Raw genomic sequence first — 15,703 nt, forward strand, 5'->3', positions numbered from 1 at the left:
TCCTGCACTTGACCTGTTACATCTCCTGCACTTGACATGTTACATCTCCTGCACTTGACATGTTAGTTGTACCTGCCTCCCCCCACCTCATTTGCAAACTTTTACATTTTGAAAATTAAGGAACATGAATGGAATACAAATGCTGTTTATGCTTGCATTCGTTTGACATTACTGCACATTAGTAGTGTATTAAACTGGTACAGCCACAGAATACTTTGCTCCTATTGTGCCTGAGGTGCTATGAACAGCTTATTGCAGTTATGCTGTATTCATTTCTAGTGTTGCCGTTCCCACTGGAGCTACCAGCTGCTACTTCCATTCTTTACTTAAAAATATCCAGCTATGTCAGGCTATTGTCTTATATGAGTTAACTGATTGTGTGAAGGTTCATGACTGCTTATGACAGGAGGTGTTGGAAGTCTGGGTGAGACCCGTACAGTGGGTGTGGCCTGAAGAGTGGGCGTGTCCTGTACAGGAGGTGTAACCAATTAAAAGCTTGTGTCTCAGAGAGTAGGCGTGTCCTGTGGAAGGGTGTCTCCTGTTCCAGGAAATAAATGCTGTGTGTTCCTCTCCAAGTGACAGAAAGGACTGGGCTCTACTCTCCTTTCCTGTAAGTACACTTATAATCTTCATATGCTGATAGCACTTTGTGTAAAGTACAGTCTGCAGGACATGCAGGACATTTAAGATATTTGCACTCGTATTAGTGATGCAATCTGCATTAGATAACTGCAAGAAAAAGATAAATTGCTTAATATACAGTAGGAGTGTGGTAAAGACCAGTGTACATTTTTGGACTATGTAGCAGACTGTTCAGTGATGTTGAGACTATGTAGCAGACATGGTCAGTAATGTTGAGACTGTGTAGCAGACATGGTCAGTAATGTTGAGACTGTGTAGCAGACATGGTCAGTAATGTTGAGACTGTGTAGCAGACATAGTCAGTAATGTTGAGACTGTGTAGCAGACATGGTCAGTCATTTTGGGACTGGCTCAACTGGGGCCTTTCTGTGTGTGTATGTTCTCCGACTGTCCATGTGGGTTTCCTTTGGGAACTCTCGTTTCCACTAATTGGAGACTCTAAATTGCCTGTTGGTATGATAATGAGAGTGAATGTTGTGTGCAGGTGTGATGGATTGGCAACCTGTCCTGCATCTCACCCACTGCATGCTGGGATAGGCTCCATATGTGCAATATGCAATAGCTTTTTGATGTGCTTGTCATGGCCCAGGTACAGTACATCTGTGGAGGCAGAGAGTGTGTACTGTCTGCAGAAAATTCAGTACAATTATCAGAAATAATATAAATCCGTATAGGCCTTTGCCTTTTTTGTTTTAATTAGGAAGACATCAGTTTTATTTCATAATGGCCATATTTATTTATTTATAATAGGGAAACAGCTATTTTTGTATATTTTGTCACAGGCATATCTCAAATGTTGATTTAAAAACTGAGAGCACATAGGCCTTAGTCTACAGAAATAATTAGAAGTAAACATTATGAATACGACACAGTTCTATTGCACCCATGCATTGCCTAATGTTTTGCACCTGTTCGTAGTACTGAAAAGTTCAAATGTTCTGCGATGTGAACATTGAGTGATCAAACAGATGATGTCTCAACTTTCACCAGGCTGTTTGAGCAGTAGATTGATCGCAAGCAAGATAAATGTGTTTCTACAGTTGAACTGCGGCAGGTTTTGTGCGCACAGTGTGTTAGTAGAGGAGTTTACTGCATCCAATTTAAGAAAAAACGCTCAGTCATGCTTAGCACCTGAAAGCCATTTGATTAACTTCATGAGCATGCAGAACTACTTTCAAAAATCTTTCACATTTTACATATTCACAAGAAAAATAACAAATGCTAAAGATTGCACAAATATGCAGAGTAAATACCATAAGATAACATAAAGAATTACACTTAGAAATGTATAAAGCTATTATTATTTTGTAAAAGATAATTATACAATTATAAATAAAACAAAATAAATTGCCAATGAATTTAATGTTGTATACAGTGAGATCGTGGAGCCGAGAAATGAGGATGGTGTAGATGAAGATATTGTTTATAGAAATTCCTACTCAATCTTTATTAGGGGTGTTGATGAAAAGGAAATACTTGACATTGTTAAAAAATCTTAAACTAAAAGGTCCACTGATTGGACTGAAAAGCAGTCGCCTGGCAGTTGGAGGGTTGCCGGTTCAATTCCCACCCTGGGCACGTCGAAATGTCTCTGAACAAGACATCTAACCCCCAAATGCTCCTGGCGGTCTGGTCGGTGCCTTGCATGGCAGCCAATCGCCATAGGTGTGTGTGAGTGCATGTATGAATAGGTGAATGAGAAGCATCAATTGTACAGTGCTATGGATAAAGGCGATATATAAATGCCAACCATTTACCATTTGTATTGGAACAGCAAGGCCAATATCTTAGTTTCTGCAATTCACTGAATTCATTTGAGGTTGAGATAAAATGATGAACAAGAGACAAGAGTTCAGAATTGCAGCTTTTATTTCCTGGTGTTCACACCTCGATGTGTTACTATTACATAGCATCTCCGGTATCGGACAACCCAATTATTTGGTGTGCAAAAGTATTGGAACAGAGAGTATTTAAGCACATTAAAGTAAGTAACACTCAATATTTGGTCGAATATCCCTTGCTTGCAATAACTGCATCAATCCTGCGACCCATTGACATGACCAAACTGTTGCATTCTTCTTTTTTGATGCTTTTCCAGGCTTTTACTGTAGCCTCTTTCAGTTGTTGTTTGTTTCATGGGTTTTTTCCCCCTTCAATCTCCTCTTTGGGAGGTGAAATGTCCGGTCTTCATGGTGGTTTATCTTTTAGAACACAAATCTAGTCTTCACAGGCTAAACCCAAGACTAAAACCATGAGTAGACATTCAGAACTATTTATTGTTTAACCAATCAATCTAACAGGACACATCTGGGCCACAAGAAATACCTGTCTGTCACATGTGGCAATACTTTTGCTCACCTAAAAATTGGGTGGTCTGATACAAAAGGTGATAAGTTGTTTAACAAATCTAGATACAAATACCAGGAAATAAATTCTTAAATTCAGACCTGTCATCTCATGTACATCTCTAGACCTCAAACTCAACTGTCTGCAGTGTACAGCAAAAACAAAGGAACTGACCTTGCTGATCCATTACATTTGGAAGGGACTGTATCTGCAATCAATCTTTCCAAACAGGAATATTTCCAAGCAAAATTTGTATTAGGATGATACCTTTGCTAGTTTTGTTTTGCTAAGTATGCAGTTTATTCATACATTTCCGTGTTGCAGTATTACAATTAAAAAATAAATAAAATAAAATCTGATGATCAAATAGGCCCTGGTCTTTATCTTTGTTGCACAGGCAGCAGTTGAAATTGTACTTCCCTCTAGGGTCTTTCAGCGCACTTATCCCTGGTTATGGGTATGCACTTTGCACTTTGCACAAGTCGCTCTGGATAAGAGCGTCTGCCAAATGCCATTAATGTAATGTAATAGCATATGCATAGCTAAGAAGTCATCTTGATGATAGACATCAATATGTACAAATAAATTTTAAAAAAAATAAATAAAATAATAAAAATAAAATAAATAAATAAATAAATAAATAAATAAATAAATAAATAAATAAATAATACTGCATCCGATTCACTGAAGGTTGCTTGTGGGGTTCCAAAAGGTTCAGTGGTAGGCCCTAAACTGTTTATACTGTATATAAATTATATTTGTTAAGTGTCTAAATTGTTCAAATTAGTTTTATTTGCTGATGACACTAATTTATTTTGCTCTGGGAAAAGCTTTGAACAGCTTCTGAATACAGTAGAAAGGGAATGGAAAGCCTTAAAGAGATAGATTGAGATTAAAAATGATCATTGCATTTAAATAAAATGAAGTTTATAATATTTGGTAATTGGCAAATCAATAGTCAAGTAATATTATGATCAATGTTGGAAACCAAACATAAATCATGGAAAAAAACAATGTCTTAAATTGCAATATTATTTAAAACTAATTGTACAGCGCTGTGGATAAAGGTGGCATTTGCCAACCATTTACTATACATTTACATTTTAGTCATTTAGCAGACGCTTTTAATCCAAAGCGATTTACAAGTGCATAGGTTCTTCCACAAATCAAAGCATCACATCCATAACTAGGAAAATACACATGAAGGGCTGTTCTAAACAAGAGGGATATCGGAAAGTGGTTGGCATATATAAATTCCAACCAGTTAAGGATATCTTGAACTGGAACTGATTAGATATATTCTATTACTTCTATGTGCAGAAGGACCAAAATAAATTACTACTACTACTGCTGCTACTACAAAGTGACAATGTTTTTTATATGTTTCAGAAAAAGTACTTTGCAAAGGGAAACCACAGCTTAGCTGCTGAAGAATAAAAAATGGGGAACAAACAACCAACCGAAGCTCACATGGGCGACAGGCTGAGGTGTGCCAGGTGTGACTCAGTACTGCCTCCCTGCACATCCTTTGATAATTTTTATAAACGGCTCATTGATGAAAGAATGGTATACGTGTTCAACGGAGGTGAATACTACAGGCAGATGGGCCATTCTCCATACTTCTGTAACGACTGCTTTTTTAAGAAAATCTGGGAAAGAGAGGAAAAGAAGAGACAGGAGCAGAGACAGCGGGAACAGAAGCAAAGGAGAGAAAAATTGAGCCAAAAACTGCAACAATCACGCCAAAATGCTGAACAGCAACAGGAACAACAGAGCAGGAAGTCAGTGCAATTTGAGCAAAAGCAATCTGTACTGAAACAGCAGCTGAATGAGTTTTCGCCTGATGAACCAGACGAATTCAGCGATGACCTCCTAGAAGTCCTCTCATCCCAATGTGACGTCCCAATAACAAGCCTCAGTCTCAGCCTCCTCTCATATGCTCAACTGAGGCAGATAATGTCAGCTATGGACAGCCTTCTGTTTGAGAAATGGATAGATGCCCGTCCGCCCATCAACATATTACAGCATGCACAGGTATTTCTCACACAGCTGTGTATCCTGACTCTGAAGACATCTGAGAAAGCTTCTATCCAAAGTGTCTCTAATCAGGTGCAGTCCCTGGTGCAAACCATCAGCAAATCAGCGCATAATGTTTTTGAGACTTTCTTGCTCACTCAAGCCCTCTATTTGACCGTTATGCACCTTTTCACTGAGGATGATGACTCTGATGCAGTGCACATCGCCAAACAATGGGCTGAGGGAGACCTTTCTGCTGAGACCCTCTTTGTTCTAAACTTCCTCTGCACTCTCACTGAGTCCCTTCAGAATGTAGTCGGAATGGCCTCAGTTTTTGTTTTAAAGATGGAAATCCAGTGCTTGAGGCTTCTGTTGTCTATACTCACACATCTCAATGGCAAAGACGCCCACAAAGAAGTTGCAGAAATGCACATCAGTCTTGTGCAAACAAATGGTTGGAGCCCTATTGAAGCATTGACTCTCCTCAAATTACTTTCAGATACATATGCCGAGGATGCTTCAATAAGTAAAATCCTTACTTTAGTACAAGTGTATGATGTATCTCCAATGTGGAAAGATAACTGTGAGCGATCTCTCATTGAGGCTATCGAGTTATCTGGCCCTGAGCATTTCTACACAACTTTCCTAGAGACCCTTGAAAACCAAGATTTGGATAATTATGATGCTTTAGCAGCATTAAGAGAGAGCTGGAATTTTGATGAATCAGTAATGAAGAGGGTACTGACCATCACAAACAACACGTCTAACACCCTGCAGAATTCACAGAATGATGCAAAAGATGTACAAGCTTTAAGACGAGACTTTGATGGCAACTTTGATGATAACCAGATGCAGGAAATGCTGACTCAGCTCTGCAAAGCAGTTTTCCACACAAAAGGCTGGTGGCCATCCCGACGTCAGATGATGCACTGGAGTGCAGCAGTGCTGGCTGAGAAAAGCCAACCAGTAAAGCTGGTTGGGTTTGAAGAGGACCCATGTGTCACAGCCATGATAGCAGCTGTGCAAATCTGCACGGGAAACAAACTAGATATTGTGCTGAGCTCTGGTGCTCTTTCAGAGCAGGAAACCAAGGAGTGGTCTGATTTCTACAAGGTTCTTGGAATTTCAGTCAACACGAACAGGAGAAATACTAATGAGTCATTTGAGGTTTATGAAGCAGACATTGTGTATGGTAGCATTGAAGACTTTGTCACAGATTACTTACAATACAGTTTCGAGGTGGTGGAAGCTGGACGTCCTCAGCTTATTCGTGGGTTCATCATTGAGAAAGGGTGCCTCAGTACTGGCCGTAGTCTGAAATTTTCAAGGCTGAAGGGCAATGAGGCCCTGGCATCTGTGGTAGAGGAGTTGCAAAGCCTCATGGGTAAACTTTCCAGTGAGGAAATGGAAGTGAGGCGTACCTTTGTTATGGAAATATTCAATATGCTCCATGCTGACCTAAAAGAGGGTATAGACATGGATGTTATGAAACTCTCACAAACACTTACTGGTGAGAAATTGCCTTCTCGAGATGTCTTTGTTCTTACCTTCCTAGAGAGTCTGACAAAAGCAGTTGCTGAAGAAGAAAGAACCAAGAAAATCAGAAATTCCCCTCTCGTTAAATGGTGCTTCGAGAGTTTACTTGCCTGTGCAATGCAATTCCAAGCCTCTGCTGGGGCAAAAGAACTTCTGCAGACTGTGTTGAATATTGTATCTCAGAAACTTTGGGCACCCAAAGAGATCTTCAAACTCCTTGGAGCCTTAACTTCCCACCACCATGATGAAAACTTTATTTCCATCATGAAGATTTTACATTTGATGACAACATATCAAATATCTTCAGAGTGGAAAGATGAGAACAACCAATCTCTCCTTCAGCTCATAGATTCAACAGGAACCCAGGATCTGATTCTGAATTTGGAAAATAGTTGCAAAGCAGAGAAAAATAAAAGTCTTGATACTCTCTTTGATGAAATCAGGGCCATGAAAGACCTTGATGAAGAAACACTGGAGAAATCATACACTATAGTAAAGCATGTACAAGACCTGATTAAAACTGGTGAAATTAAGAACCACACAGATGTACAGCGAGCTCGGAGTCTGAGCCACAGCATGAAAACAGAAGACCTGCAGGAGGTCCTGGCTGTCTTGTGCAATGCTGTAAACAATACAATAGCTGGGGGCTGGTGGTATCCTAGAGATACTCAAATGACAAGCTGGTGCTTCTTAGCCTTGGCTGACAATGGAAAGCTCTTGCAGATGGGCACTGGAGAAGGGAAGTCTGTTGTGGTAGCTATGTTTGCAACACTGCGTGCTCTCAGGGGTGAAAAAGTAGATGTGATCTCCAGCTCTCCTGTGTTATGTCAAAGGGATGCAGAGGAATGTGCTGATTTCTTCAGCTACTTTGGCCTCACGGTGGACACAAACACCAATAAAACCAAAGATGCAGATCGAAAGAAATGCTACGAGAAGGATATAATCTATGGAACTGTTGAGACATATGCTGCAGACCATCTTCGCCAGACATTTGAGATGAAGGACGTGAGACCTGATCGCAGGTATGAGTGCATCATAATCGATGAAGTGGACTTGCTGCTTCTGGACCAGGGAATACAGGTGACCTACCTGTCCAGCTCCATGTCTGCCCTGCAGCACCTGAACATTATTCTGACCATGATCTGGGCCCATGTATACCAGTACCGCATCCGGTCCGCAGGATACCAGACACTCATATGTGGTCCCCCCGCTTCATTCTACAAAGTTATATTTGACTCAATGAATACAGAGGACACTGAAATCGATGACCCTATGGATGTTTTGCAGATTGCTGAAGAATGCAACATTGTTCAGAAAGGATTTACGGAAGAGATCTACAAAAGTGATAAGGATGGCATAATTACAAAACTGAAAACTGTGACTGTAGAAGCTCAGCTGAATTTCTTCAAAGAAATGGAGGACTATGTCCCATATGGGTTCACTGTCTACAGTTTAGATGGCAATGGTTCTCTTAGCCTTAGAAAACAGAGTTTGAAAAAGCAAGTTATTCAAAACCTGAAATTTCTTGTTTTACATGAAGGACTGTGTTGTCCTGTCTATGATTCAGAAGATATTCTAGTTGACCCGATTGCAGAACTAATCTGTGGTCAACTAAATTACACTCCATGTGAAAACAATTCGAAAAAAATCAACATGCCTGGTTTCCTAAAAGATCTAGTGGAGCATAAAACGTCAACATGGGTACAGAATGCCTTTCTGGCCATGAGACTGAAGAAAGGACAGGAATATGTTGTGGAAGATGACCACATCTATCCTGTGGATTTCAAATCCACAGGTACTATTGAACTGAATAAGAAATGGGGTGAAGGTCTGCAACAATTTGTTGAGATTAAACACCAAATCAAAATAAGCACAATGACAGCAGTGACCAACTATGTTTCCAATATTGCCTTTTTTGAAAAATACAATGGGAAAATATATGGATTGACGGGAACACTTGGCAGCAAATCAGACATGATGTTTCTGAATAACCAATATCCAAGTGTCTCTGCCTGCAAAATGCCGTCATTCAAAGGGAAAAAGTTATTTGAAGTTAAAGGTATACTCAAGGTCTCAACTGAAGACTGGAAAGCAGGAATAAAACGTGTACTTATGAATGAAATTACCTCAAATTCCTACAGAGAAGGAAGAGCGGCCCTGGTGATCTGTGAAACAATCAATAGAGTCCATGAGCTCTATGAAGAACTAAAAGACAGCATTCCAGGTGAAATCATTCAATACACACGCAGTGACGCAGACAGTTTGAAAAGTATACGTACAAAACAGAATCCTGGTGATGTGGTGCTGGCCACAAACCTGGCAGGCCGTGGGACAAATATAAAAGTCATCAAAGACGTGAACAAAAATGGAGGATTATTTGTGATCCTCTCCTTCCTTTCTGACAATGAAAGAGTGGAACGCCAGGCCTTTGGGCGAACTGCACGCAAAGGTAACCCAGGATCTGCTCAGATAATCATGTCTACTGATCATCTAGATGAGTGTTACAGGACAGTAGATTCTATGGAGGAAGCAAAGGACATTCGAAATAGTCTTGCAATAGAGAAGATACAAGATATGCAGAATGACATTGATCAGATGCAACTGCGAGAGGACCTATTTGCAGAGTACTGCAAAACACTTAAAGAGATTTACAGCTGCACAGACAAAGATGAACAGAAGGCTATTGTTTGCGTCTTGAATGAGTTCTGGGGAATTTGGCTACAAACGCACTCAAAAGAAATTGAACAGCTGAAGAGAAATGAACTGCAGAACAGCTTGAGAGCTGATTTGGAATTTGCAAAAAAGCAGGCAGAGTCTCAGAATTCCCCCTCGTCTAGTATTTATCACTACATCAAGTTTGGGAATGTTGCACTGAAGGACAAAAACTGGAATGTCAGTGCCAGGCTCTTTGAAAAAGCTACAAAAACAGATGCAAGTTGGGCAGCCATAGCATTCTACAACCGTTCATACTGCATTATAAAGATGCAATCAGGAGATTATCTCACTCAAGCCAAAGATAATCTGAAGAAGGCACAGGATTCCTTGAAGTACTTAAGTGAGGAATGCATGACAGGCCTGAACTTTATAAAAATGGCCATTCCCAAATCTGCAAAGGGTACCACCACCACTCTTGAAAAACAGTATTCCACCAAGTGCAACATGCTCAATTACCTTGATAAAAATATGAAGGATGCCATGAAGAAACTGGATGAAATTAAGGGAAAGGGGAGGGATGCTCTTGCAAAAAAAGCTCCGGTCTTCACCCTGGTGTCAGATGATCAAGAAGAGCTCCAAATGGAAACCTTCAATCTCTATGATCGGGGTCTGAAATACATCTTTTCTGTGGAAGAGGAGCCTCGTTTCCCATGGGAAGCACTGGTGGTGTTCTTTCTCGGACTTGCACAGATTATCGGAGGGGCATTGCTCACTGCATTTACATTTGGTACACTAGCCAATGTTGGTATGGGACTCATCACTGAAGGAATCTCAGACTGCATCACTGGCATAGAGTCAATGATAACTGGTGAATTCAGCTGGCAATCATGGGCAATAGATAAAGCCATTTCTATTGGTGTCTCTCTCATTGGGTTTGGAATTGGAAAGCTGGTTGCAAAGGGCTTCAAAGTTGTTAAAACGGCAATGAAAGGATTCAGCAAGCTTAAGAATATGCCAAAGTTCTTTGGCAGTCAGGTTAAAGAGGGCTTCAGTATGACTATGAAGGCCAATATGAAGAATTCAGTAAAACTAACTGCTAAAAAAATTGTGGAGGAAACAGTTGCCTATGGAATTGAGAAGGCAGAGAATGAAATGATTAACAAAATAGTAGAGGAGATAGAAAAGGCAGTGGCGAGGGGATTACTCAATGAAGTGCAGTCCAATATGGAAAAAGATCCCCTTTTATCATCAACAAATTCCATTGTACTTTCTCACGCTGAGAATACGACTGAATTTAATGAACTCATGAAGGACCATATAATGAAGTCTCAATTGCTGTCCATTTTCACAGAGATAAGCACCGGAGCACTGGAGCCTTACTCTGCAGACCTCAGCTGGCAAAACCAGCTCAGCTCCTCCATCTTCAATGTGGTGGATGCTGTAAAGGATGATGCTAAAGGGAAAACAAAAATGATTCTGAATGCTATCAAAGCCGCTCATATGGCAGCACTGGCATCAGACGCTGTCGCTTCAGTGATCAAACTCGCAAGCACATATTTTGAAGGTCTGGATAAAGGGCTGGAACAGTTTCTGAAGAAAAAAAATGTCCAAAAGGCAGTGAAACAAAGCGACCTGTCAGATTCAGACAACGAAATACTGAAAAACTTCAGGCAAGAAATCGCCAAAAGTGTCAGCGATTTACTGGCATCTACTTTAGTTCAAGTGTTTCACCAGAAGTTCTCCAGTCACCTTGTTTCTTTGGCTCAAAGCAAAATAAATGATGCCATTGGGGAACATGTGAGCTCAGGGTTAAAAACTGAGGATTCTGAGAATCAGATTTCAGATGCACAGGACAGTCTATATGAAAAACACATGCCAAAAGATGAAAAGACAAAGGACCATGCTGAAAAGGTCAAGAATTCAGAGACGACTGGTAGCAATGTTGATATCAATGTCCTGTCAGAAGTCACTGGCACAAAGGTTGTGATCTTAACAGAAGGTAAAGATGGAAAACTTACCAAACTGCAGGAGATGAGCCCCAACAATGACGATGCCAGTGAGACTGTGACACTGGTCTACAGGCCCAAGAGTGATGAACACCCAGACGGACATTATGACGTGCTCATCAATGACCAGACAGTGAGTGTAGAGAAAGGTGACTTATATTCTGCTATGGCACATGGAATGAAACCAGACGCAAGTAAGGAAGAGATTTCAGACGCAGCAGATGACCTGCGAGCTAAGGAGGCCGAGGCTCTTGAGGAAAAGCCCGCACTCTGGCAGTCCTTTATCCAGCGTGAAGAGTGGATTGAAGAACTAATAGTAGGGTCCTGGGGATTAGCACAGGGAGTTTCTTCATCAGAAGAAAGCGCGACTCTCAAAGACAAAATTATGAATATTGTGCAGCAAGAGAGTCAGTCTGCTGCAGACAGCAAATTGTGGTTAGCTAAGGCAAAAAGTATAGAAATAACCGGAATAATTATCAATGGAGATAATCAACCACCAAAGAACACTGTAATGACAGCTGAACATTTTCAATTAAACAGCAAGCTAACTAATGCAATGTTTGAGGTAGCTACAGACTTTTCTATGCATGCCACATGCAAGCTTCCAGTTGTTTATGCGCCATATGAGCGATATAATAAGTTCCCAACTGTGCAATCTGCAAATCTCAGTAAGTTATTGGCTGAAACCATGAGCAGGGATGACGTTGAGGGCACCTTCAAACTAACCATCCTTGGTTCAATGCCAACATTTATGCTGCTGAAGAAATATTTACAGAACGAAGAAATGAGTGTGACCAGATTGGACTCTTTTGAACAAAGTTTTCCAAAGCACGCTACAGAATTGGTAAACACGTGGTTCAAACTCCTGAAGTCCAAAACAGATATCATAAAACCACACAATAAACAAAGACTTGAACACTGGATCAACACTAAAAGATACCTTGATCCAAATGATCCCTTCAGGAAACTACTCACCAGTTCCATGTAAAAAAGGTAATATATAAAACCTCACAGAAATAATATATAGGTAGAAGCTGTATTTTTAACAAAATATTTGCACAAACACTAAACCTTTGTTTTATCTACAGCAGCTGTAGCCACTCATGAGCAGGGGACTGGCCAGAGGATGTTAAAGGCCAGATAAACTGCAGATGAGTGGCTCTACAGGAAGAGGTTCCCCCTCCCTTCCCTCCTTTTGTTGACCCGCCTTCATCTGACCAGCTGCGATATGTAATGTTTCAAAATGGCAACTATACAGCTGGGGGCTCTTGTTTATATGATCAGCTGTGACTGTGTTAAGGCTTTAATGAGCTATGATTTAACAACCCCAAGAAACTCACAAAAAGTTGTAATGCACTCATCACATGGGTGTTTTGTGGAAAGGGGATCGGAGGCATAGCTCATGAATGCTCTATTCTTGTATGTAATGAAATGCTAGCCAGTATGTGGTTGCAGGTTTCTTCATGTGCGTCAATGTTGAAAATAATGAATAATTAGCATTACAATTAAAATGAAACAACTGAAGAAATACAACTTTATAAATGGGCCAGCAATCATTATAAAAATGGCTAGCTGAAATGAGCATGTCTCTTACAGTTGCGCCCGATTAGTTAATTGTGAATAACTACCATACTAGCACTGGCTAGCAAGCAAAAAATTGTTTTAATTGCTCATGACTATTAAAACATAATACTCCTACCAGTTAGCTTGCTATCTGGTAGTATCTGCTATCTGCTAGTATGATAATTCATGACATTAACAAAATTTGAGTTTCACTCAATTTTACATTAACAATCATACTTTACTAACTTAGCTTGGCTTACATTACAGGTTAGGTTGTCAGCCATTTTGCTGGGTACCTAACCAATTCTGTAGGCATTTAGCTAGCTTACCAACTAGCTTACAAGTGCTTGATAATGCTCAAATGTCAAATGTGTAACTCATTTAATGCTAATTAACAAATAAAACATTTAATTATCAGACATACAAGCTACTTAGTGTTAGAATTAAATATGTGGCTTGATCATTAGCCATTTAGGCAAAACTAACAAGGCAATTACTGCACTCTGTGCTAAATTGTGTGTTATTCCACAGAGCAAATCAAACATATTCTCATGATTTAACAGACACACAACTTCCCTGAAAATGCACAGGCTAGCTAGCATATACCTTTTTCAAAAGAACAGGCAAGAAGTTTTCATGAGCCATGCATCTTGACCCTATGTCCAATCAGAAGCAAGAGCGACTAAAACTGCCCTGCCCGCAGAACAGCCTTCATCCATGCAGCTCCGCCCCCAAGCTGCCCCTGACTCCGCGTGAGCTGTCAATCTGGCAGAGTCCGCCTACTTAATAATAGATATAATCAAAACTTTCTTTTTCTTATTCTGATACATTTATATTAGGGATGCTTTTATTTCTGGGTGAATTAAATATGCATGTTTTATAATGTAGTAAAATCTGTTTAATGTAGTTGCTTGTAACTTGCAAGATGGCCTCTCCTAGAGATGAATCATATAAAGGCAGCCGTAGAATCTTACTGTAGAATTACATGTGAAAGTGATGCATTTCTTTTATGTTGTTCTTTCTTCGCATTGATTCATTAGCAAAATAAACTTCATCAAAACTTTTGTCTTGTGTTTGCATTAAATAAAAAGCAGGCCACTTTAAGTGTTCATTGTAAGAAAACACATTGTAGCTTTCAGAGAACTGGATCATTTCCACAACCTCTGGAATTTTTATTTTTTAGTAAAATAAAAAAATGTACACATTAAGGATGTGGAGCATTGCCTTGCCGGGAAAATGAGGTCCATGAAAATGCGATGCTTCCAGCCTGGATCCTTCTCCCTCAGCAGGATTCTCCAGTCCTTACTAAAAACTATATTAGGAATGACTCGAGTGTCCACAGTACCATGGCTATTGGATGAAGAAACTTGGCTCAGGCAGTAAGAACAGTCGTCTGGCAGTCGGAGGGTTGCCGGTTCGATCCCCCGCCCGGGCTGTGTTGAAGTGTCCCTGAGCAAGACACCTAACCCCCAAATGCTCCTGACGAGCTGGTCGGTGCCTTGCATGGCAGCTAATCGCTGTTGGTGTGTGAGTGTGAGTGTGTGTATGAATGAGTGAAGGAGAAGCATCAATTGTACAGTGCTTTGGATAAAGGTGCTATATAAATGGCAACCATTTATCAGATGAGCCTCAAACCATCCTGCTGCTGTAGATACTACAACAGACATTTCTCCTGACTAATTTTCCAGTTGAACTCAATAGAAGAATTGTTCAGGAGAAACAACCCTTGAAGTATCTACTGTTTATCTAGTAGCAGCACAGTTGTTTGAGGCTGGTTTGACACCTCAGACCCTTAATGACTTAAAGCTATTTAGCCAACAAATGTGTTTTATACTGTATCAGCATAATTTACAGCCGAATCTAGTCCCACCGCCCAATTCCCATAGAGATCCATTTAACTGCAAAGAGTTTTAGTATTTCATTTCATTTCATTTCATTTCATTTTTATTTGTTCCTTTCATGAAAATGCACATTACAATATAAAGTTAACACACAAGTCCACAACACATCTGTCAAATAAATGCTTTTCATGATTGGAAAGGAGCAGAAAGAAGAATATAATTCTTATTTTTTGTCTGCCCCTTACTTGAACACAACATTCTTAGATGGTCTGCCTTTTCCATTAACCTACACCTTCACCCACACCATCACCTACACCCTTAATTCCAACAACATAAAACAAAATAACCTGTAAAATAGAAATCATATTCAAGTTCAAAACACTTAGTTAATTTTCATATGCATATTGTCTAATTTGTCTTTCTTTATACATTTTTTTAAACTGAAAGATATCTGTACAACCCTTTAAATCCTTCTGTTGAGAATTCCAAAGTTTGACGCCGCTAACAGAAACACACATTTGTTTTAAAGTGGTCCTAGCAACTTGATGCTAAAATCTCCTTCTATGATTTTCATCTTCTGAGGAAAACACAAACAGTTTTTGCACATTCTTTGGCAATACTCTCTTTTTAGCTTTGAACACAATTAATAATGTCTGCTGTTCAATTATCTCTTTGAGTTTCAATAACCGTGCCTTAACAAATAATCCATTAGTATGTTCTCTAAATTTGACTTTGTGAATAATTCTAACTGCTCTTTTCTGTGGTAAAAGCAATGGCATTGTATTGCTTATATATGTGTTACCCCACACTTCTGCACAATAACACAAATAAGGCAGTATAAGTGAACAGTACAACATTCTCATTGTGTTACAATCTAAAACATATTTTGTTTTGTTCAAAATAAAAATATTCTTGGACACCTTTTTTTTTACATGTGATATATGAGATTTCCATGTCAAATTTTCATCCATTATTACACCCAAAAACCTAAACTCGGATACTTTCTCAATGTTAATTCCATCAATAGATAATGAGATGTCATCCTTTTCTTTATTAGCAAACACCATAAACTTAGTTTTTTTCAAATTTAACGATAAC

General features: G+C 39.6%; 1 protein-coding gene across 3 annotated transcripts in view; it reads left to right on the forward strand.

The window, feature by feature from the left end:
* Positions 1 to 13,813, forward strand: part of LOC133131644 (uncharacterized) — a 139,387-nt gene extending 125,574 nt beyond the window's left edge. The window contains exons 1-2 of one of the 3 annotated variants that reach the window (XM_061247032.1): positions 10,257 to 12,194; positions 12,290 to 13,813. In XM_061247032.1, coding sequence (XP_061103016.1) covers positions 10,267 to 12,189 — 1,923 coding nt within the window. In that variant the 5' untranslated portion in view covers positions 10,257 to 10,266 and the 3' untranslated portion in view covers positions 12,190 to 12,194; positions 12,290 to 13,813. Of the gene's footprint in view, positions 1 to 10,256; positions 12,195 to 12,289 lie in introns of those variants that run through there. The other 2 variants (XM_061247033.1, XM_061247036.1) reach the window with 2 other exon arrangements.
* The last annotated feature ends 1,890 nt before the right edge of the window (positions 13,814 to 15,703 follow it).

The sequence above is a fragment of the Conger conger genome, chromosome 6 (genome assembly GCF_963514075.1).
Source record: "Conger conger chromosome 6, fConCon1.1, whole genome shotgun sequence".
Lineage (NCBI taxonomy): Eukaryota > Metazoa > Chordata > Actinopteri > Anguilliformes > Congridae > Conger > Conger conger.